Below are 22,862 nucleotides of genomic sequence, written 5' to 3' on the forward strand. Positions count from 1 at the left end.
TCATGAAAAAGAAACCCATATTGCACTTTCTACAAAACAGGCAAAAAACACTCCAGGATTTCTATCTATAACTTCCCTTAATGAATGTCTCAGTTGAACTGTTTGATGTAGATACCTGTTCAGTGGTGCTGAAAAGAATAGATGCTGTCAAAGCTAAGCCACAAGTACGTGTATACTAAACAGTATTTTCAACAGGATGTTTTTGTAGTAAACTACTGAGAAACATTACATTTGTTTGGACTTCTGTTCACCATTTAAAGGTTATGTGTCCCAAGAAAATCTTGTAAAAACAAGCCAAGGTCTCCCTCTGCTGGCAGAAGCTCTATGTTCTCTCAAATCCTTCCACTGTTTTGGATGGACATTTATTTAAAATATATTCGTCCCAAGAGGGAGGGGATAGGGGGATATATGTATGCATATGGCTGATTCACTTTGTTGTACAACAGAAACTAACACAGTATTGTGAAGCAATTATACTCCAATAAAGATCTATTAAAATATATGTATTCAAGTCCTTGGTTTCAGGAATGGGGTGGAAGAGTCTGGGACACAACAAGAGGTTGGGGAAACTATGAGGATTTCTGTGTGAGACTGAACACTTCTAGACAGGAGCCCATTTTGTATTACCATCTTTGGATGCCCCCAATTCCTTGTAAAGCTACACTTAATGTGTGCTTCGTTGCAACCAAGCTATTTACAAAACCTTAAGACAACATATTAGGACTTTTTAATTAAAATAACAGAATTAAAGATCACTTCAAATGAAAAGGAACTGATACTAAAATTACAAACATTCAGTTTCTATTTACCTAGAAATGGAATATAAACTGTGTAGTCATTCATAAATACTCCCTTGTGTAAACAACTGCAGAAGGGTATACTAATGTGAATAATAGCCACGACCAAATTTAATTTTACTTTTTATTTTTAAAAATTTTCACCTAGACTTTTGGCTTAATAATCATACCCATGGATACAGATTGTTTTGATCCTCCTTTTTGTTTCTGAGGGAAAAAGTGAGGTGAAGCCACAGACTGCCATCTCTAAAGTCACATTTTGAGGGGCAGACTGCTTGCATCCCAATTGCACTTCTACTCACTGCCTCTGTAGCTGGGAGAAGTTACAACCTGGCCTTCATTTCATCAACTGTAAAATGGGGATAATAGTGATAATACCTAACCTATAGTGTCATTGTGAGAACAAGTGTGGGTTTGAAATAACACTCTTTAGAAAGAGTCAGGGAGTGTTACTGTTATATTTGGGTACACATGCTGCTACCATTGTTCCACTGATGCTATATGCAAAACCAGCTTGTCGATTACATACCCCTAAACAACAGATTTTTTTAAGCATGCTGAATAACCAGTATTGTACATAACAGAGGCTTCTGGAAGATTCCTTGGGCATGGAAAATATAATTTGACAAATATTAAACACCACAATATGTAAGACTGTGCTTGGTGCTATATACATGGGCTTAAGACACAAAGTTTAAAATCTAGGAAGCTAGACAAGGCAAATACACCCACAATCTTATGAGACAGAATATGATAAGCACTGAGAGAGCTTTGAGAGGGCTTCGAGAGTTGAGAGGTGCTATGAGATGATCCATTTGGTAAAGAAATTACAGGAGATGGAGTATCCAGTGCTTAAAGGAGCTATTACTATTATCATCATTATTTAGACCAGAGGTTCTGAACCTTGCCTGCATTTTAGAATCACTCGGAGAGCTTTTAAAAAATATTAATTCCCTCGTTCCACCCCAGAACAACTAAATCAGAATCTCTGAGGGTGAGGCATCAGAGTTTTTTTTTTAAAGTTTCCCCAGGTGATTCTGAACACCTCATCTAGATCCTCGGTGCTCAACTGCGGTCCGTGGCCTGGCAACCTCAAGCAGGGAGTTTGCTAGAAATGTGGGTTCTCAGGACCACACTGGACCTTCTGAAACTGCATTTTATAACAAGGTCCCGCGGATCCTCAGGCTCCCTGAAGATGTCTGAAGGCTCCCTGAAGGCTTTTGGTACGCAGCCCACGGTGAGTAGTAAAGGAGAAGGGTCAGTGTATGTACCACAACCTCAGGAGATCCCTTCCTCTGTTTTTCCTTCAGACATTCTTAAAGGGGGAAAAGCAACCAGCTGAAATATTCGGAGTTGGCACGTGTGCGTCATAACAGCCCCTTAATATTCCTATGGAACCTTACACTTAGTAAAAGGCCTTCGTGTGTGTTACTTTTACTTGAACCTAATTAAGAATAGCCCTGGAAGTTAGGCATTATTATCCCCATTTCACAGCTGTAAACTGAAGTCCAAAGAGACCAGATGGCTCAAGATACCCCAGTCGCAAATAGGGAGGCCAGGGCAGGAAACCAGGTAGCGTCCCATCAGCTTCTCGAAGGATGGCCTTAAGAACTGGCGGCAATCGTAATTTTGCTAGACTTGTCATTCACAAGAGAAAATTGTTAACTAACCCTTCACCAGCCGGGGCCGCGGACTTATCAGAGAAGTCGCTCCGCAGCTGCGTCGGCTACACCAACTTTCGACCAATCCGCAAACTGCTGGCACGAGGACTTCTTCTTGGCGTCAATAGTGCTTCTGCGCATGTGCAATTCCCTTCAGGGAGGAGGAGCCTTTTCCTTCCTTTCCCTGCCTTCCGGACAACACAGGAAGTGGCTCGGAGACGCATGCGCAATGTCTCCGCGGTAATTAGGGCTGTTTCCTCAACCGGCGTGAGAAGACCTCAGGCTCCCGGGATTCCTGTCACCTGGCTACCGCCTCCTCCGCGCCCGAGCGGGGTCGCAGGCTCCCGAGCTCTTTCCGCTCCCTGCCGCCGGCTTCCCTCCGCGGCGCGACTCTCAGGTAGGCCTCGTGCCGCTTCCCCGCGTTCCCCGCCGCCATGGCGCCGCAGAGGCCTGGTCCTCCCGGGCGAGTGCGGCCCGCCGCGAGGTGCTGGGGCACGAGCAGGACTGTTGGCGAACTCCATTAGTGGCCCCTGGGAGGGACGTCAGAGCTGCAAGGGGCCTTACGGGTCCCCTCCGGTCTAACCCCCTCGTATTTCTCGTGGGGAAACCGAGGCACCGGGAAGGGTCACAGAGTGGATGGCAGCCTCTGTTGCCTCTCGCCTTCCTCGTCACACGTCTGGCTTCTCATCAGACACAAGCCGCCACCTCGTTGACCTTCGCGGACCGTTCTTCTGCGGAAGGCCATCCCCCTTTAGTCTCCCCCATGGTAACCGGTTTCATCTCCTTTGTTGCGTTTATCCCTCTCTGAAACTGGTTCTTTGCTTCTGTTTCCTCCGCCAAGTAGTCCAGTATCCACGTGCACACACTGTGCCCTGGCAAGTATCTGTGAGGCGCCAGGCGCTGTGCTGAGGGCCAGGTGTGTTTTAGGGGAGCGTCCAGGTTGCTCTTTGCCGTGGTGGAGCTGGCACTCTCCTGGGGAGGCGACTGACTGCCAACAAGTTCCAGATGGGGACAGGTGCTGTGAAGAAGACGGAGATACGATGGAGGATCCCGTGTGTTACATTAGGAAGGCAGGGAAGCCTCTGGGAGGGGCCTTCCTTTAAGAAGATGCTTTTAACAGCTTTACTGAATGTCACTTACAATAATCCGTTTAAAGTGTACATTTTGATGATTTGGGGAAGTTTAATAGAGTCGTGTAAACATCATCACAGTGCGGTTTTAGACCGTTTCCATCACCCTCAAAAGTTCGCAGGAGGCCCCTGTTGAAGTGGGACCTGAAGATTCACACTGAGACAGCTGGGGGTTTGGGGGAGGGCGGATCACCCCAGGCTGGAGGAACAGCTGGTAGGAATGCTCCAGGGCTGGGAGGAGCTTGCATTGTTCACGGGCAGAGAGGAAGGCATCAGAGCTGGGATGCAACAAGGAGGGAAGGAGCGCACGCTTCGGTAGGCTGGAGACGTATGCTTGTCTTCCGAACTTCTAGAGGGTTCTCGGTGTCCTGCACAACATGTGGCCCACGTAGGCTGATTAATGCTCGATGGCCCTTGTTCTTCTCCCTTAGTTCGTCCCTAATGGCAGAAATGCTCTCTCCCAACTTGATGGTTGAAGAGAGGAAGGGACAGGCGTTTCAGGCACTGTGTGTACAACCTCACTTGGTTTTCGTAACTCTGTGAAGTGGATTTCAGGGTCTGTTTTTACAGGTGAGAAAATGAAGGCTAAATAATGTGCCCAAATCATATATGTAGTTCCTGGACTTGACTGCAGAAGCCCTTCATTCCTTTGTGTGCTTGTGCAGTTAACTGGTGTTTCAAATACATCTCAAACATTTGAGGCAGAGGTGGTCAGCAAGCACCACGGCCTCGCACAGGTTGCTTTCTGAGATACTAATGCTTTCATAGACCTAGTAGGTCTACACTTGATTATTTTTCATAAAGCTCGGGAAATTCAAATACCTCCCCAGAATTCCTCACAGTTTTCCCATTCTATGTTGTCTTCTTAAGAGATGCTACTGTTGTTATCTCCTGTCACATGAGCTGTATGTTATTGGGTTAGTCACTTTTGTCACTCAGCTGCTAGCCTCCTTTGGGAGAGGTTGCTGATATGGTAGGCTTCTGGGTGTAAAAATTTACTAACCAATGACAGAATTGAAAATGTGGCATCAGTGTATGTGAGGCGTCAGAGTTATAATACACAGACTTTCTCCTTGGAAGGAAAAAAGGGAAAGTTGTTTATGACCCACTATGCACTAGACATTGCGCTTTCTACATAGATAATCTGATTTGATCCTCAAAACAGCCCTGGAGAAGCTGTTAATATTCTCTATGTTTGCAGGATAGGGAAAATGAGGCTTGGTGAGAGTAGGGTCCCAGCTCTGGTGAGTGGCAGAGGCATGGTTCTAACCCAGGTGGGCCTACTAGACTATGGTGCCCAGGAGAAAACTCAAAGTGGGGAGATTCTTGCTGGGCAAATGTCCAAAACATAATGCCAAACCTTTTGCTACTTAAGCAGACCAAAATGGATTACTTTTTTTTAATTTTTATTTTTTTGCGGTCCGCGGGCCTCTCACTGTTGTGGCCTCTCCCGTTGTGGAGCACAGGCTCCTGACGCGCAGGCTCAGCGGCCACGGCTCACGGGCCCAGCCGCTCCACGGCATGTGGGATCTTCTCGGACCGGGGCACGAACCCGTGTCCCCTGCATCGGCAGGCAGACTCTCAACCACTGCGCCACCAGGGAAGCCCTGGATTACTTTTTTTAAACTCCTATGATTGCTGCCAGGGTTGGTTGTTTTTCTAAGTAACTTCATGCAGAGATATTGACCTAATCCAGAGTGCGGAAATTAGTACAAAGACAGTGAACTGTCACTAAGCGGGAAGCTGGAAGAATGGGGCCTTCTGCTGGTTTCCAGTTGTGTTCCTGGTGCTCAGCAGCGTGTCTCTAACTGTGTAAAAAGAAATGAGCGAATTTATATTTTACCTGGTGACTGAAAAATACTCTGCTGTAATGTGTCAATATTGGTGAATTAATTGTGACAAAGTTAAGAAGGAAACTGGATGTGGGGTGTATGGGAACTCTTCTTTTTTAAAAAAATTTTTTATTTAATTAATTTATTTTTGGCTGCATTGGGTCTTTGTTGCTGTGTGCGGGCTTTCTCAAGTTGTGGCAAGCGGGGGCTACTCTTCGTTGCAGTGTGCAGGCTTCTCATTGCGGTGGCTTCTCTTGTTGCGGAGCACGGACTCTAGGCACGAGGGCTCAGCAGGTGTGGCACGTGGGCTCTAGAGCGCAGGCTCAGTAGTTGTGGCGCACGGGCTTAGTTGCTCCGCAGCATGTGGGATCTTCCCGGACCAGGGATCGAACCCGTGTCCCCTGCATTGGCAGGTGGCTTCTTAACCACTGAGCAGCCGGGGAAGCCCAGGGAACGCTTCTGTCTTAAGAATTTTCCATTAAAAACTATTCTAAAATAGAAAGTTTATTTTTAAAAAGCACTCTGCTTATCGCATATTTAGACCTCTTCAGGAGAGAGAAGCCTGACCATCAAGCCATTTATTTATTTACGCTCTATTTCCCTTCCATAACTTAATTATCTTTATCTTGCCTCTCAGTGATGTTTATTACTTAAGAGAGGACCTGTCCTTAACTTTTCCCATTATTTTTTAGGGCCAAGATGAGCCTGTTTGGAGCAGCCTCCGGGTTTGGCACTGGGGGAGCCAGCATGTTTGGCAGCGCCGCCGCAGATAATCACAACCCTATGAAGGTACCGCCTAAGGCTTCATGGGTTTGTAGAGACACTGCAGGGGGCCCCGCGCTTGTGGCAGCGAGAGAAACCCAGATGGGTTGGGAGCCTCCTTTGGGGGTGAAAACTCTGAAATTTTGTCCAGGCTGCTTTTACAAATACTGGAGCAGAGAAACTGTGTGTCCCCTGGACGAGTGTCCTATTCCCCCTGACATTCCTGATCACTGGAATCACTCGAGATGCCTGTTAAAATTGCATGTTCCTAGGGCCCAGCCCACAACTGTTGACTCAGAATTTCTGTGGCGGAGGGAGGCAGGTGATGCTGTGATTGAGCACTTCGGGGCAAGAGTGACCGGGTGGGCCGTCGTCTGGGAAATATGGTTGTGGGCCTGCCTTTGAGAGTGCTGCTTGTACTCCAGCAGCACCAGTGCTTTCACTGGCTTAGTTACACTCCCCCTTTTTATCAAAGTAAGAAAGGTCTAATTCACTTAGCTCTTGACACAAGGGAAGGCCACCATGAGGCGCTAGTGAGAAAGAAGGCAGTTTTGAATTGACTTGTGACGATGTATACATTTTAACACGGACTTTTTCCACCCCAGGATATTGAAGTAACATCCTCTCCTGATGATAGCATTGGTTGTCTATCTTTTAGCCCGCCAGCCTTGCCGGGGAACTTCCTTATTGCAGGGTCGTGGGCTAACGATGTAAGTGCTCCTTAAACGTTTGCGTGTTCTCTCTGGCATATCTCTTTGTATCGGCACAGTTAGTGTTAGCTGTTTTGTTGTTTTTTTTTTTTTTTTTTGCTCCAAGTGAGTGAAGCAGAGAGTTCAGGCTTATTCATGGCTTTTTTTTAAGCACCGAGTTTAGAGTGTGAACCCGTCTGAATGGCAGGCATCCCTTCTTGTGCCGATTTTTGTTAAGAAAGCAGGATCATATGCGGCATTCAAAAATTCCTACTCTAGTTCAGTATCTTGAAGTATATTCCCAGGTCTGTAGTATTCATTGAAAATAAAAGTTGTCCATGATGGTATGTACAAATTTCCCTTCTAGGCATCCTGCAAATGTTCTTCAGGCATATGTTAAAGTTTTTTCACCTTTAGATATAGCATAAATCCTGCACAGACACTATACTTACCAAAAAGAAATCATAGCATATGAAAAGAAAGATAAAAACTCTGGTACAAAAATAGGCGAAGGGTGTTTAGAGGCACTTCACAAAGGAGTGCAAGTGGCCTGCTGGAGTAATCTTGAAACATTCAACCGCATTCCTAATCGGATAAACACATAGTGGCTTTGCCACTCTCTTAGATATGGGACCTGGGCCAGTTATCTTAGTTAAGCCTCGTGTCCTGTTTCATGAGATGGAGATGACAGTAAGTTCACAGAGCTTTAGCTGTTGTAGAGATTAATTCAGATAACGCATGTAAAGTACATCATGGGAAATCTTCAAGTCCCGAAATAGTTGAGACACAGGGTACAGACTTAAGGATTTCAGATAAATATCTTCCAGAAGAGCTGTACCAACTTACACATCTGCCAGTAGTACAAGTCTCAGCTTATCCGTGCTGGCACCAAGTATTATTCATTTTATGTTTGTTCATTTGATCGGAAAAAAGTGTCTATAATGTAAATTTATGTTTATCTGATTATGGCTTGGAGCAAAGGACTTAAAATGCATATAATGTATCATTAATTGGCTGTTTGTGTTAATTTGTTTTATTATTATAGGTTCGATGCTGGGAAGTTCAAGACAGTGGACAGACTATTCCAAAAGCCCAACAGATGCACACTGGGCCTGTGCTAGATGTCTGCTGGAGTGATGTAAGTTTCATTCAGTTTTTTCATGTTTTCAGAGTGTATATAAATGTATATGTTTTTATATAACCTGAAACACAAATAGCAAGTATGTGTACACATTGTAGAAGTGCTGTTTCTGAATTTAAATATAGTAATTTATTGATACTCATAATGTAGTCAGTTAACTTTAGTCATGTTAACTTTAATCTCTCTGAAAGCTTTTCTTGCATTAAAAAATCCATTAATTTATTGACATATTTCCTTGAGCAAGGGACTAGACAATTTTTTAAAGCCTTTCCTACCTCTACACGTGCCATGAGCTTATGTTGTTTTAAAATTAGAAATTACTGTCCCAGAAAATAAGTCCTAGGGAAAGAATCAATCCTTTTCCATTATTAAACTTCTGAAATAGTTTGTTTTTTTGGAAGTCTTTTTCCTCCCAAATCCTGAACATCAGCAATGTAAGTAAATGTGTTCAAGTTTATTCAGCTCTGAGCTCTTCTTTATTTTTCTTTTTGGGGGAGTGGGTGGGTGATTGGGGAGTTTAATGAAGGTACCATTTACAAGGAAACCAGCAGGGATGGTGAAGTCACACAGCAAGAGCTGCAGCTGTGGAGGACTCACCCCTCCCTACAGGAGGAGCCCAGGATTGACATCCCAGCCTTTCTCTCCTCCCTTCTGCTGAAGGCGGAACCCTGCAGAAGTGAGAAAACAAAGGGGCCTGACTGAGAGTCTGGGGCAGCTGTGCGGAGGAAGCTAAGCCTCAAGGTCCCTCCTCAGGCTCATGCAAATTTTTTTTATTAGATGCGATTTGCAAACAGTAAAATTGAACCTTTCTAGTGTATGATTCTGTGAGTGTTGAGAAATGCATAGAGTTGTGGTCAAAATATAGAAGAGATCCATCAGCCCAAGGATATCCTCCTGCCCTTTGTAGTCAAATCCTCCTCAGCCCCCAGTCCCTGGAAACCACTGATGTGTTTTCTGTCCCTGTGGTTCTGCCTTTACTAGAATGTCATAAACAGAAGCCCTTTGAATCGGGCTGTTTTGAGCACACTGCATTTGAGGTCCATCCAGGTTGTTGTATCTGGCAGTAGTTTGTCTTCCTTATTGCTGAGTAGTAATCCATGGTATGGATGTATCACTCTTTGTTCACCATCCACCAGCTGAAGGACATTTGGGTTGTTTCCCATTTTGGGTCATTACGAATAATGCTGCTATAAACATTTGTATATTGGATTTTCTGTGAATATAAGTTTTCATTCCTCTTGCATTAATATCTAATAGTGGGCTTGCTGGGTCATATGTAATATATGTTTACCTTTATGAGAAATAGCAAACTACTCACACCGTACATTTGTGTGATCTTAGCTTTCAAATAGGAAATGATTCTACTATTTATAAACATTTTGAGATGGTTAAGGAGCCAGAGTTGCTCCCATTTTAATCATTAGCTCTGACAGCCTTCTCTAAAGCATTTTTGTTACCTGTAAAATGTATTTCTGACATGTCTGATTGGGTTATTATGAGACTAATAATAGTTTTAATTTACCTGTAGAAAAATAGCAACTTGAATAGATTTTAAATATTTCTAATTTATTTTGCCTGTCTTTCTTTACTGATCAGTTAACAGATCAGAATTGTAAGTTTCTTATCAAGTATGGTAAGAAATAGAATTAACTGACACCGGAATTCTGTTGCTCGGATGGTACTGAGCAGGCTGTTGGCTTTTACAAAGACTTGTACCGTCTATTTCCTTTCTCCATCACCATTAGAGTTGTGCGCCATCTAGTGGAGGCATCGAGACATAGACATGAAGAGTTCCTATTCAGTGAGCTGAGTTCTGAGAGAGGCAGGATGCGCTGTACTGGGTAGACAGAACCCAGAAGGCAGCTATAAAGTTTGGGAAGGGGGCTGTGAATGCTCCACAGAAGAGGCAAGAATTGAGCTGAATCTTAAAAGTAAACCATCTGCTTATATAGCTTTAGAGCATTGTCTCATCCATTCCAGGCCTGGGTTCAAATTTTGGCTGTATCTCCACTTTTTGACTTTGCCAAGTTATTTAATCTCTGTGAGTATGTTTTTTCACTTATAAGATGACGATAATAATAGTTTTACAACAGGTAATAACATTATTTAGTTCAAATAATTGTCTGGCACCTATTGTATGCTAAGCACTTGGGATATAGTGGAAGTCAAAGTAGGCGAGGTAGGCAAATCCTGTGCTTATGGAACTCATGATCTCTTAAAACCGACAGAGAGGAACAGAAGGATTTCAGGTAGTGGAAATCAGTGACAGCTAGATTCAGCCACGTAAAGACTAGCGGGGCACCTGTGGGAAGCGGTTAAGAGACTTGTTTGAGGGAATATAGGGGGTGAAAGGCTGAGCCCAGACTTGGACCTTCCTGGCTCCAGAGCCCACGCACTTAACAGCCTCCCTCACAGGGGCTTACAGGAATAGGAGCTAGCCTGGGAGAGAAGGGCAGGTGTGGAAAGGCACAGAAGCACAGAAGAGCCACAGTTAACGCTTGAGGCATAAAAGCCAAAACTTGGTGAGGGTGATTCTCTGGCAGTCTGAGGACGGTCAGTCTGGCCACAGCAGGTGGACCTGAGAGGAGCTGAGTCGAGAGCACTTGGGAATCTCGTTTCTGTGCCCCAGCCGTTAGGTAGACTGGCCTCTGTCTCAGTATGTCCACTGCGGCCTGGCATCCTGCAGCTGGTAGGACTGGCGTTTTATGAGATTAAGGGGCCAGTGTTTCACTCAGCCTCGGGGCATCCCTCTCCATACATTATCGTCTTTCCAAGGGTTTGTGGAGTTGCCCTCACAGCTTCATTAATAGGGAAGAAGGTTTTCTCTCTTCTTTCACATGGGGAACTGGCGACTGCAAATGGGAAGAAGTTTTTGCTAGGGGAAGATAGTGGTAAATCTTTGAGCTGTGGAACCAGAAGTGAAGTACTGTAGGGCAGGGGTCAGCAAATTGTGGCCCATGGGCCAGATCTGACCCATTACCAATTTTTGTGAATAAACTTTTCTTGAAACACAGCCACATCATTCATTTACATAATGTGTATGGCTGCTTTCAAGCTACAACAGCAGAGTTAAGGAGTTGCAACAGAGACCTTTTGACCTGCGAAGACTAAAATATTTACTATATGGCCCTTTAAGAAAAAAAATTTGTTGACAGCTGGTCTAGAATTTTCAACTCAGTACTTTTTGTTTTTAAATTACCTTGTGCTTCATGTTGACTAACCTACTTTATGAGTTCTGTGTGTGAGTATTTTAAAACCACTATACAGTGACTGCCAATTTTTTAAGCTATTCTATAGTTTACATTGGACCAGTGACTATCATAAATTAGTGTAGTTTTATTGCATGCACTTTCGAATGCTATGAGATACTGAGCTGAAAAATAATCATGATTGTACATGTGGTACAGAGCGGGAATGGGGGGTAGAAAGAGATACAGTAAATGTGGCAAAGTGTTTACAATTGGTGAATCTAGGTGATAGGTTTATGGGTATTCATTGTATTATTCTTGCAACTTTTGTGAAGGCTTGAAATTGATGAAAATAAGAAAAAAATTTTGAAGTGGCCCCTGGTAGGTAATACACATCGATACAGGATGTACAAAGGCTGTTCTTGGAGGACATGCCAGTGGCTATGGCTGCCTCTGAGCGGCGAGCTGGGGTCAGGAGAGACTTCGTTTTCACTCTGTAATTCTAAATGCTGTTCAAGTTTTTTTAACCTTTTTACATATTATCTCTTAGAAAAAATTAACAATTAAAAAGAGCAGAAAATGTGTTTTGTATATGATACTGTAGCTTGCAATACTCTGGCCCCCAAATAATTGGAAAAATTAAAATTGCAAAATAAAACCTGCCTCGGTATGTTCAGTCTGATACCTAGATGTTCATATAGACGTTTTATTTTTCTTAGAATGTCAGATTTTTTTCTATTTTATTTTAGGATGGGAGCAAAGTATTTACGGCGTCATGTGATAAAACTGCCAAAATGTGGGACCTCAACAGTAACCAGGCGATACAGATAGCACAGGTAGTAAAAACTTACCCTCTGCAGGAAGGCTGGGCAAGGCTGGTGCCCAGGGTTGCGATGATCTCTTAATTACAATAATTCTCTATTATAGGAAAGATGCAGTTTGACCATTCCAAATCAATTAGATTTAAATATACCAGAAACCTCTGTAGCACAAAAATGACACCAATCTTGTACACATTCTCGTTTTATCTAGTGTTTCATAAATTGTTCTGTCATGGGTCTTCCATAGTGTGTGGATGGGGAGGGCATAATAAGGAGCTAGTGACATTAAAACCTGTAAATGGTACAGCTCATCCTCAGCATTCTGACACCCGTGTGCGGCTTGCCTTGTACCAACTGCATTTGGTCACACATTCATTCGACAAGTCTGTATTGAATGAATGCCTGTGATACTCCAGGCACTGTCCTTAGGAGTACAGATAGCGCAGTGAGTAAGAGGGACCCTTCCACACGCCAGGAGCTTTTACGGTCTGCTCGGGACAGCAGGCAGCTTCTGTGAGAAGACTGCTAAGAAAAGCAGAAATGAGGAAGATGAGAGAGCCTGGAACCAGAGGGTCTGGCCTGGTGAGGAAGAGCCTCTTGACACTGAGACATTTTCAGGAAGGTGTTGCGTACCGTGAGGTTGCAGTACTGTGTGCTAGAAGCATCTCCTCAGTCTCTGAATGCGTGTCATCTAAGTGATACAGCTGTGGTGGAGTTCCCTATGAGTTATTCCTGAATGTCTCCCCCTTTCACTCTCACATGCTAGTTAATTATGGTTAAAGTCAAATTAAATTTTGTTAGAATGGAAGGTAGATACATGCTCTTGATGTTACATTGAATGTTTTGGTCATGGGGAAGAGCTGACCTATCCTTTGGTTTCTGTTTGACGTGACCTCAGTATTTAAGGTTCCTTCTCTTTGAATTTCCAGAACCAAAGCTGTGTAGCATATTATTACATTCACCTTGGTGTATTTTGGTTTTATCTTGAAAGCACGATGCTCCTGTTAAAACTATACACTGGATCAAAGCACCAAACTACAGCTGTGTGATGACCGGGAGCTGGGATAAGACTTTGAAGGTATAATATACTGTTGAGGGACTGCATGGCCTGACCAAGATTGGCGTTTATTTTATTTTATTTTTTTAAAATTAATTAATTTTATTTTTGGCTGCATTGGGCCTTCGTTGCTGCGCGGGGGCTACTCTTCGTTGCGGTACGTGGGCTTCTCATTGCGGTGGCTTCTTTTGTGGCGGACCACGGGCTTCAGTAGTCGTGGCACACGAGCTCAGTAGTTGTGGCTCGCGGGTCTGGCGCTCAGGCTCAGTAGTTGTGGCGTACGGGCTTAGTTGCTCCGTGGCATGTGGGATCTTCCTGGACCAGGGATTGAACCAGTGTCCCCTGCATTGGCAGGTGGATTCTTAACCACTGCGCCACCAGGGAAGCCCGACATTTATTCTTGCACTATTTGGACTTTAGCTCTGAATGGTCACTTATTGGGTTTTTGTGGTGTTTTTTTTTTTTTTTTTTTTTTTGTCTTTTAGTTTTGGGATACACGATCATCAAATCCTATGATGGTTTTACAACTCCCTGAAAGGTGTTACTGTGCTGACATGGTAAGGAATTTTTAACTTAATGATAATTATTTCCTTTAAAAAAAAATAAAGGCACTTCTTACCTTATGATATCTTGCAATCAGAGGGTAACGTAAAAACCCTTCAAACTTTAGGAATAGATGTGGGATGTAGTTTGGATTGCCTCAGTCATCTTAAATCTGTAGATTTTTGTGCTGCATATGTTCCAGAATTACAGAAAACTAGATGTCGCATTTTTTTAGTCACTTGTATGAACATACGCAGATAGCCACATGCCATGCTGTCCCCAGAATGACATGCACTGTGTGGCTGTAGGAAGACTGGCAGTAACTTTGTGGTGTGGTGCTAGAGCTTTGGTGACTGTCTCTGAGTGAGCCGGATTGAAAGTAAAGAACTTCTCTGTTGGTTTAGCAATAAGTTGAAGTTTTATACCAACTGCCCCAGTAATTCCACTTTTAGGAATTTATCATGAGAAAAGTAAAGATGCAAATGTTTTTTGTTTTCTATAATATAGTAAAACATGGGAAGTGACCCAGTGGGCCAACAAGACAGACATGGTTAAGTGAACCCTGTTGTGGGTTCATTTGAGGGAATGTTAGATACGTGGCCACTGCTAGTGTTCTCTGGAAAATGTGTGGGGCGGTGCTCACTAAACATGCTTTGAGTGAAGGATCAGCATTATACAGAAACATGCATATACACACCTGTATAATGTTCAGGAAAAAAGACGGGGGTTAACATACCATAATGCTAACAACAGTTATCATTTGATGGGGTGAGAGAGGTGATGTTCATTTCTTCTCTATTTCTCAGTACATTTTCTAAATGTATACTTTGTAGTTTTAAAAAATGAGTCTTTTAAAAAGATATGAATGTTCTACTTTCAAATACGATTTCTCTAGGTTACCTTGAAATGTGATAATATCATTGAACTGTTAAGCTTGAAAAAAAATTCAGGCTTACTTTTTGCGACTCTAAAAAAAATTGATCTAATACTTTGGTATAAAAAAGAGTACAGTCCACTTTAAGCATGTCTCTGCTTTCCCCTGTTTCCCAGATATATCCTATGGCTGTGGTGGCAACTGCAGAGAGGGGACTGATCGTCTATCAGTTAGAGAATCAACCTTCTGAATTCAGGAGGATAGAATCTCCACTGAAACATCAGGTGAGTCACAAGTCAAATCAAGAAGCTCATGTTTAGCACTTGTCGCAGGCAATCTGGCCATGTGGCCACATACGGAAATCGTTGTACTTTCCGACATTCAAAAGGGGGTGAATTTAAACACAAATATTTAGTGAGTAAATACCATCTTCTGCAAACATCCCCCGGGTGCGCTGCATGTTGCTGAATGGGTGCACACCTCGGTGGATTGGTTCCATTGTGAATCCACAGCTTCTGTCTTTAGCTTGGTCTTCACCTGCCACGGATTCTTAGATCTCCTTCACTCTCTTCAGACCCCTGGACACTCCCTCCGAGAACATAGAAGCTGATGGTTGGGAACTTCCCCATCTTCCTCCTGCTGCATCTAGAACTCTGGCTACACCTGCATCTTCCCTGCCTTTTCCCAGCTGTTAGGTGAGCCTTCTCAGGAGCCTTAGGTTGTCAACCACCTGCCTCTCTCCTGTATCTCATCTCCCCTCCTCTTGTACTTCATTGGCACTGAACCAGGCTCAAGTCCAATCCTAGGAAACAAGCTTCTTCTGACCCCCACATCCTCTTCCACCTCCGTCCCTTTTTCCCTTTGAAGTCAAGTAAGTGTCTTACGTGAGCTTTCTTGGTTCCCTTACGTCCCATTCATCTCTTACCCTCCTTTGAGACTTCTGCCCCCGTTACTCCGCTGAAACTGTTTCTGGCATGGCCAGTGATGGCTTTCTAATCAGTAGCTCCAGTGGGTACTCATCAACCCTCATCTTACCGTGGCAGCAGCATTCACTGCTGTTCTTATCACATATTCTTAAACCTCTCCTTGGTTTCTGTAATGCCAGCCTCTTGCGTCCTGCCTCTCTGGTTGCTGCTTTGTCTTCCTTGCTGCTTCTTGCTGCATGTTGAGGTTCCCCAGGCATCTGCCCTTGGCCACTGGCTCCTCTACATCTGCCGGCCGTTGCTGTTGCTTAGGTACGCCTTGTGGGCTGGAGACTTGGATCCCCAGCAGGCCTTGCCTCTGTGCTCCTGACAAGGACACCCACAGTCTGGCAGCTCCTTTGCACCCTCCTCATGTCTCAGCCCCAGAGCATCCCATGCCAAACCCAGGACCACTTTCTGCAGATCATGTTACCTCTTCTCAGGATCCTCCCTGCTCATTCTCCCCAGGCTATATATAGAGAGATACGTGTGTGTGTCTTATATATACATACGTGTAGATTTTACTCATCTTGTTTTTTTGACCAGACCTTAGACTCAGTGAGAGCAGGGATTTTGTGTTTGTTGCTGCCTTATTCCTGGCACCTGCAGCCAGGCCTGAATAGAAGGCATTCTGTGTGTGCCGAGTGAGCAGTCTTTACCTGCCCCTCCCCACCACCCCAGCCTGCTCTCCCCTGTGTGCTCTGCACCTCCGCCCCTTAGCTGTCTAAGCCAGAAATCAGGAGTCGTCCTTGATTCACTCTCCCTCCTCTCCTCCTCTCCCATGTCATCAACCACCAAGCTCACTTCTACCCTGCATGTGATTTCAGATCTGTTCATTTCTCTCCTTCCCTGCGTCCACATTTAATGCACCTCTTCTTGATTGACAATAAGAATGTGGATCTGTGCTCCTTTGCCCCTGGAGGCTGGGCCGTGGGCTGTTTCTGTGGGATCTTCTGTGGAGTCCAGGAAACCCTCCTTTGGGCCCTCAAACTCAGCGTTGGATCGAGTGTAGTGTCTGGCTTTTGCATAGCTTATTCACGGTTTAGAAATTTCTGGCCGCGTCCACTGTATGCTTGACCCTTGGTCCCCCGTGCTCCACAGGCAGGCACTACTTCCCTTTTCCAGTTGGGGACGCAGAGGCTCTGGAACGTTGGGTGACTTGCTGGAGGGCACTTACCTAGTCAGTGGTGGGCTGTGAATCAAAGTGACATGTTCTCCCGACCCACCAGGGGGCCAGCACCAGAAAAGGACCTGGTGGGGCTCTGAGGGCCGCGTGCCCTGCTGCAGTGACAGCAAGGCCTTCAGGGTGGCAGAATAGGACCTGGTGGGGCTCTGAGGGCCGCGTGCCACGCTGCAGTGACAGCAGAGCCTTTAGGGTGGCAGAGGGAGAACGGTGCCTGGATGGAAGCACTTGGTCCGAGGTTTATTCATAAAATCATGTGGCTGAGTAAAAGGAAAATAACGCTTACTTGGAGGAATAGAAATTATCTTCTTTACCGTATTTGAGAAATACTGTTTCTGGTTCTTTCAAAACCCGAAAATGGGGTAAAAGCTGTGTACAGTCACGTTAGTTATGGAATGTTACAGCTTCCATTGTGATGATATACTTTTTCCCCCCAACTGTAGCATCGCTGTGTGGCTATTTTTAAAGACAAACAGAACAAGCCGACAGGTTTTGCCCTGGGAAGCATTGAGGGGAGAGTTGCCATTCACTACATCAACCCCCCGAATCCGTAAGTGAGGCCTGATCAGCTTGAAGATTTTCACTTGAGGCTTTTTTTTAAAAAGGAAAACTAAGTTGGGCCTTTGTTTTTCAGTGCCAAAGATAACTTCACCTTTAAATGTCATCGATCTAACGGAACCAACACTTCAGCTCCTCAGGACATTTACGCGGTACGTTTTTAGAAACTGTAACCCTGAGAACGTGTCTAGAAACTAGACTTGGAGGTGGGTAGCTGAGTCATTATGGGGTCAGAAAAGATCACTGTCATTGTGTGTGTTCGCGTGCAGAGATAAATGGCTTACGTGAGAGGTTTCAGTTTTCTGTTTTTATGAACATATTGACCGTCTTCATTCTCTCTGTTTCTGAATGCAGGCTTAGGAGTTTTGGGGAGCGACTTCCACCTGTATGAGTGCTGGTAGACAGTTGATACACTTAGCTAAAACCGAGAAATTGCTGTTTGCTGAAAAAGAAAAAGGCATTTTCCTGAGGTTCGCTCCTTGGTGTCACTAGCTTACATACTTATTAACCTCTGCTGACTCGTGTTTTGAACAAGAGACGAGATTCAGTCCTGGGCTGCCGATTGGTTCAGGAAGTGGGGCTAGTTTCTCTTGTCATCAGCGGGCCGCCAGCTCTACTGAACTGACGGTCTGTTCCATTTTGTGTCCTGACTGAACCAGGAAGTCTGCATTGGCGAGAACCTGATTTCTCCTCCCTCCTCTGCCTCTGCTTCTCATTGTACATATCCATCATTTGTAGGTGAATGGAATTGCGTTCCATCCTGTTCATGGCACCCTTGCAACTGTGGGATCTGATGGTAGATTCAGCTTTTGGGACAAAGATGCCAGAACAAAACTAAAAACTTCGGAACAGTTAGATCAACCGATATCGGCTTGCTGCTTCAATCACAATGGAAACATATTTGCATATGCTTCCAGCTACGACTGGTCAAAGGTGAGAATTCCCAAACCTGCGTTGGGCCCCTTCAGGCAGCAGAGCCAGGCTCTGGAGTCGGAAGGCCTGGGCTTCAGTCGCAAGGCCTCCACAGACACGCTGTGTGTCTGCAAATGGCATGTCACCGTCACCTGACTGCAAAGGGAACAGCAGGGCCTCCCTCCCATCCTTTCTCTGAGAACGTGCCCACGTCAAGTGTTTGGTCACTGTAAACCCAGCGGCCGCCACTCTGGGGGGTCCAGTCATCCAGTGATGCCAGGGGTTGTTGGGCGAGAGTGAAGAGGGCTCAGCAAGGCCATGGGGCTTCCACCAGAGGCATTGGCTCTTTGCTTGTTTGCTGTGTGGGGAGGAGGGAAGTTAGGGACTGACAGGGTCCTGGCTGTGTTTTGGAGTCATCCCAGTGTGATGGTAAAGAGAGCAGACCTGGGTACTTGGGCTCCATAGCCGTAGTGTCTTTCTTGTTCACATCCACAATGTGTCTGTCTTCCCTGGCCCTGCCCCCCTCCCTTCCCCGAGACACACACAACACACAGCACACATCTCTCTCCCTCTCCCTCTCCCCCTCCCCCCTTCGTTCTTCTCTACCTGTCCCCTGTCTCGTTCCCCCGTCTGTAGGCACACCGGCTCTTCTAACACAAGTGTTAAGAAGCCTGGTTTCCCTTCTGTTAAACTTGTCCAGAGTGGTGACCCCCTGCCCTCTTTGTTCCCCCACCTCTGTCTCCTCCTCAGTTTCCTGGACTGTAGTCAGGTTCTTGCTGCCTTTCTTCTTGTCCAGTCCAGAAGCTTCCTTGCTGTCTGTGCTGGGCACCGGTCCATCCCTTCCTCTTTCCTTCACAAAGCCCTCCCCTTGGTTTCTCTGAGCTTTCCGTTGTCTGTTGTCTTCCTACTCCTGTCTGCTCCTTGCCATCTCTGGTGGCTTCTGCTCTCTGCCCACCTCTTGTACGCAGGCCTTTTTCTGTGGTTCTCCTTCGGGTCCTCGAGGCGCGTCTGCATTCACGAAGCAGCAGCTCTTCCAGCCTAAGCAGGTGACTCTTTCATGTCTAACTTGGCTCCTGACCTCGCTCCCCACTTCTTCCGCTGTTCCAGTCCCAACGGGATGTCCGCCCCTGGCTACCCCCTAAGCACCTTAACCTAGGAGATCAAAATCTGGTGGATTCCGCCCCCGCTGTACCCTCCCGCTTGCTGCTTCTCCTGTGTTCGTTCCTCTTTGAGGCAGACACCTCCTGGGCAGTGGGGTGTCGGTCTTGGAGTCGCCTTGGGTTCTCTTTCTCAGAAGAGCTGGGCAGTCACGGAGCTCTGTCCACTTCACCTGCGGTACATCTCACCCGCTCAGCGCAGTGTTGTGATGCCTGCTCAGGCCTGTGGGAGGCGCACTCTCTCTGAGCGTTTGCTTATGTGAGCTGCATAGCTGCCTTTTTTTGCAGCAACTTTACTGAGTTGTAATTGAAAGGCAGTAAATTGCACACATTTAAAGTGTAGCTTGATCAGTTTCAGTATCTGTGTATATACCCAGGAAACCTTCGCCACAGTCAAGATAACATACACTTGTGTCTCCCCCAGAAGTCTCTGTGTCCTTGTAATCCTTTCCTTCATGCACACAGTGATCTGCTTTTTGTCATTATAGGGGATTTGCGGTTTTCTAGAATTTTATATAGGCGGCTTCATATACTGTGTACTCTTTTTTGCTCTTGTGTCACTAGTTTGTTTTTACTGAGTAGTATTTCATGGTATCTGGATGTATCACAGTTTGTTTATCCATTCACCTGTGGAAGCCACGCACTCAGTTTTGCAAAGTGTGTGCTTTTTTGGTTCTGCCTGGCTGGGGTTGGACCCAGATTGTGGCCTGAGGCCTCAGTTTCCCTGTGGGCCTCTTCGATGGATCTCCGCTTCTTCACCTGCTCAGCCTGCCGCCACATTAAAACTCCATGTTTAACTCACATCACACTCATGGCTCTGTGTGTTTCAGGCGTTGAAAAAATAATTGTAAATTGTAAGCAGTGTAAAATCAAAGCTCATCGCTTTGAATGCCACTCAGAATTAATTCATGTGAGCAATTAATGTCAACCGTGGAACACTTAAATTATAATCTTTTAACTTAAAGTTGCTTACGAATTTTCCATTGTTCTTAGTTGAAGGACAGTTATCCCCACATATGATTAATATTATTAGCTTGTTGCTTGAGCGTAACTGTTCCGAAAAGCTGCACTTTGTGTATTACGATGAGACTTAATGGTCATTGGGTGAGCAGAACTTCTAGAACTATCTTGGCGTAACTGTCAAGGAGTGAGAATAAAGCATATCGTTGCACTGCAGGCGGCAGAATGCACCCAGAGGCGCTTCCCACCTCCCTGTTCCAGGCCTTTTGGTTACCTCGGGTTTCCACTCATCTGTCTTACCCACACCACTCTGCTGTCTTCCTGAAACATAAGTCCTGTCATTGTCACTTAGCTTTGTGGCTGCCATTCCTTTTCCCTGTGGGACAGTTTTCACAGGCCTCAGCTTGTTCACAGCCCTTTCTAGCCTGGCCTGAGCTGGGTGCTTCCGACTCCCCCAGTGTCACACAGCCCCGCTTCCTCCTCAGCACAGGCGCAAGCAGACACGCTGACACCCGCACTTCACCTCCCTCCGCGTCTGCGATGGCGCATCCTGGGACTTGCCCCGCTCCCTGTGACGTCACAGACCAGAAGTCTCCTGTGCTGAGAAACCTCCAGCTCATCCTCCGCCATCCTCCCCTCCCCAGTCTGTGCTCACTGAGGGGGAGTCATCTTGGCATTAAGGCGGTGGAAGGTTGACAGAAGTCTCAGTGCTGAAAAGATAAATATGTAGAAAATCATCCTTCTAAGGGGCACATTGAAGACATTTCCACCAAGTCCTTAACCTTTACTCTGAGGATTAAAGTTTTTGTTTAACGTTTGACTTTTATTTCTCTCCATTTACCTGTTTTATTCCTCCAGAGAGATTACACATCATGCATGGAGCACAGGACTTGGCATGTTAAAAGTGCCCACAAAATGCTAACCGGATTTTTAATCAATTTTTAAGGTACTGTTTTTTTTCCCCTTTAGGGACATGAATTTTATAACCCCCAAAAGAAAAATTACATTTTCCTACGTAACGCAGCCGAAGAGCTAAAGCCCAGGAATAAGAAGTAGTGGCTGGAGACTTGTGGGTTGTCCAGAGTTGTCTTCTCTCCACTCTGCCTCATCTCTGTACGAATTTGGGTCCCAGCTTTCAGTGGGTTGTCAGCCATGGATATGGATTTCAACCCCTGAAGAAAACGATGTCATTGTTCAGCAGTCAGGAGCCTGGCGGCCACGGTGACTGTCCATCTCTCCATTCCACTGCCGGTTACAGGTTTTGTCTGTAACTCTAAGATCTTAGATTCATGTGGGCAACTGCCAGGTATTTTGCAGTGCTTCATTCAGCAGTATATGTATTAGAGAACATTGGGAAACATTCTACGAGCCCTGTACTGTATTTTGTAATAAAATATTTAGAAGATTGTCTACTAAGCTCCTTTGTCCGTCTCTCCCCTTGCCCACCCCGTAAGCTTTGAAGTGGTTGCCCTGCTCAGCATCATCATTGGGTTTTGATTTGTGATTGCAGATGCCCTGTGGGAAATGCAGAAATTTTGCCCCTTTGGAGAGAGGAACCCCTGAGCTGGGAGTATTTCTGCTGTGTGGATTGTCTAGCAGCAGTCTCTCCAAGCATTGGTGGGCAGAGTTTGAATGTGTTTTTCTTTTGCTTCCTTCATTCCTGTCTTGGACATTCCAGTGCTTTTCAGTTCTGCAGGGCAGATGTCCTGGTGACTGGAACAGGGGTGTTCGTGTTCTGAGTGACAGGCCTTTGTGGGCAAAGCCAAAGTGGGTGATGCATGTGTGGCCTTCAAGTTAGAACCCAGGTACCCTGCCTGGGAAGTACTTGGAGCTGCTGCCCCCAGTAGCCATAGGTTTGAGGTGTTGCTTTTTTATTTCATGTAGTTCAAAATTCCTGATTGGTAAGTATCTGAAATGAGAGTCTGTTGTGTTTTTGCCCTGCAATCCCGAATGCTTTTTCTGCTTTACTCTTCGGGGCTGGTGTGTAAATTAACTTCCTGAGTGTGGAGCTCTGGTATTGATAATACTGTAAGACTTGTTTGCCTACTCTTAAAAGACAAAATAAAGTTTTCTACTGAAAGACATTGCTAGCACTCAATGGTTTAAATTCTTTGGTAGTCAGATCACAGATGAATTCAGACCATTAACTCTCTGGTTCTTTTGGTCTGAAAAGTTTTGTTTTGGGTTGGTTGTTTTTTTCTTTTATTTTTTTGAGAGAGAGGGAAAGGCAAGTGCACTAGAAAAGTCTTAATATTCAGGTTAACTGTTTACAGCTAACTTTTTCCTTCCCTTTATGAATCAGCCCTGCAGCTCTGCGATCTGTGTGTATCGGCAGACAGCGAGTAGGAAAGATTGCCATGAGGAGAGCCAAGCTCTAGCCAAGCTCAGGCTATTTCAGTAGCCAACGTTCGTTGGAGGTGAGAATAGATGGATCACTTTTAGTTTAGCCGCAGTTATTTTTTTTTTTTGCGGTATGCGGGCCACTTCCGTTGCGGAGCACAGGCTCCGGACGCGCAGGCTCAGCGGCCATGACTCACGGGGCCAGCCGCTCCACGGCATGTGGGATCTTCCGACCGGGGCACGAACCCATGTCCCCTGCGTCGGCAGGCGGACTCTCACCACTGCGCCACTAGGG

The 22,862-nt window shown here is 45.4% G+C and overlaps 1 protein-coding gene across 1 annotated transcript; it reads left to right on the forward strand.

Annotated features, from left to right (window-relative positions):
- The first annotated feature begins 2,712 nt into the window (after positions 1-2,712).
- On the forward strand, positions 2,713-21,762 carry RAE1 (ribonucleic acid export 1). Its single transcript, XM_082856213.1, has 12 exons — positions 2,713-2,855; positions 6,113-6,209; positions 6,788-6,892; positions 7,917-8,009; positions 11,950-12,036; positions 13,013-13,099; positions 13,564-13,635; positions 14,672-14,779; positions 17,084-17,190; positions 17,275-17,350; positions 17,937-18,131; positions 21,197-21,762. Exons 2-12 carry the CDS (start codon positions 6,120-6,122, stop codon positions 21,281-21,283), a joined length of 1,107 nt encoding a protein of 368 aa, XP_082712339.1. The 5' UTR covers positions 2,713-2,855; positions 6,113-6,119; the 3' UTR covers positions 21,284-21,762.
- The last annotated feature ends 1,100 nt before the right edge of the window (positions 21,763-22,862 follow it).

Source organism: Leucopleurus acutus, assembly GCF_964270905.1.
Source record: "Leucopleurus acutus genome assembly, chromosome: 16".
Classification (NCBI taxonomy): domain Eukaryota; kingdom Metazoa; phylum Chordata; class Mammalia; order Artiodactyla; family Delphinidae; genus Leucopleurus; species Leucopleurus acutus.

What these genes read in the sequence shown, in the direction of transcription:
- RAE1 (XM_082856213.1), top strand. Translation starts at nt 6,120, where the DNA reads ATGAGCCTGTTTGGAGCAGCCTCCGGGTTTGGCACTGGGGGAGCCAGC. An exon ending in AATCTCCACTGAAACATCAG is followed by an intron (nt 14,780 to 17,083) that starts GTGAGTCACAAG and finishes CCCCAACTGTAG; the next exon opens with CATCGCTGTGTGGCTATTTT. An exon ending in TACATCAACCCCCCGAATCC is followed by an intron (nt 17,191 to 17,274) that starts GTAAGTGAGGCC and finishes TTTGTTTTTCAG; the next exon opens with TGCCAAAGATAACTTCACCT.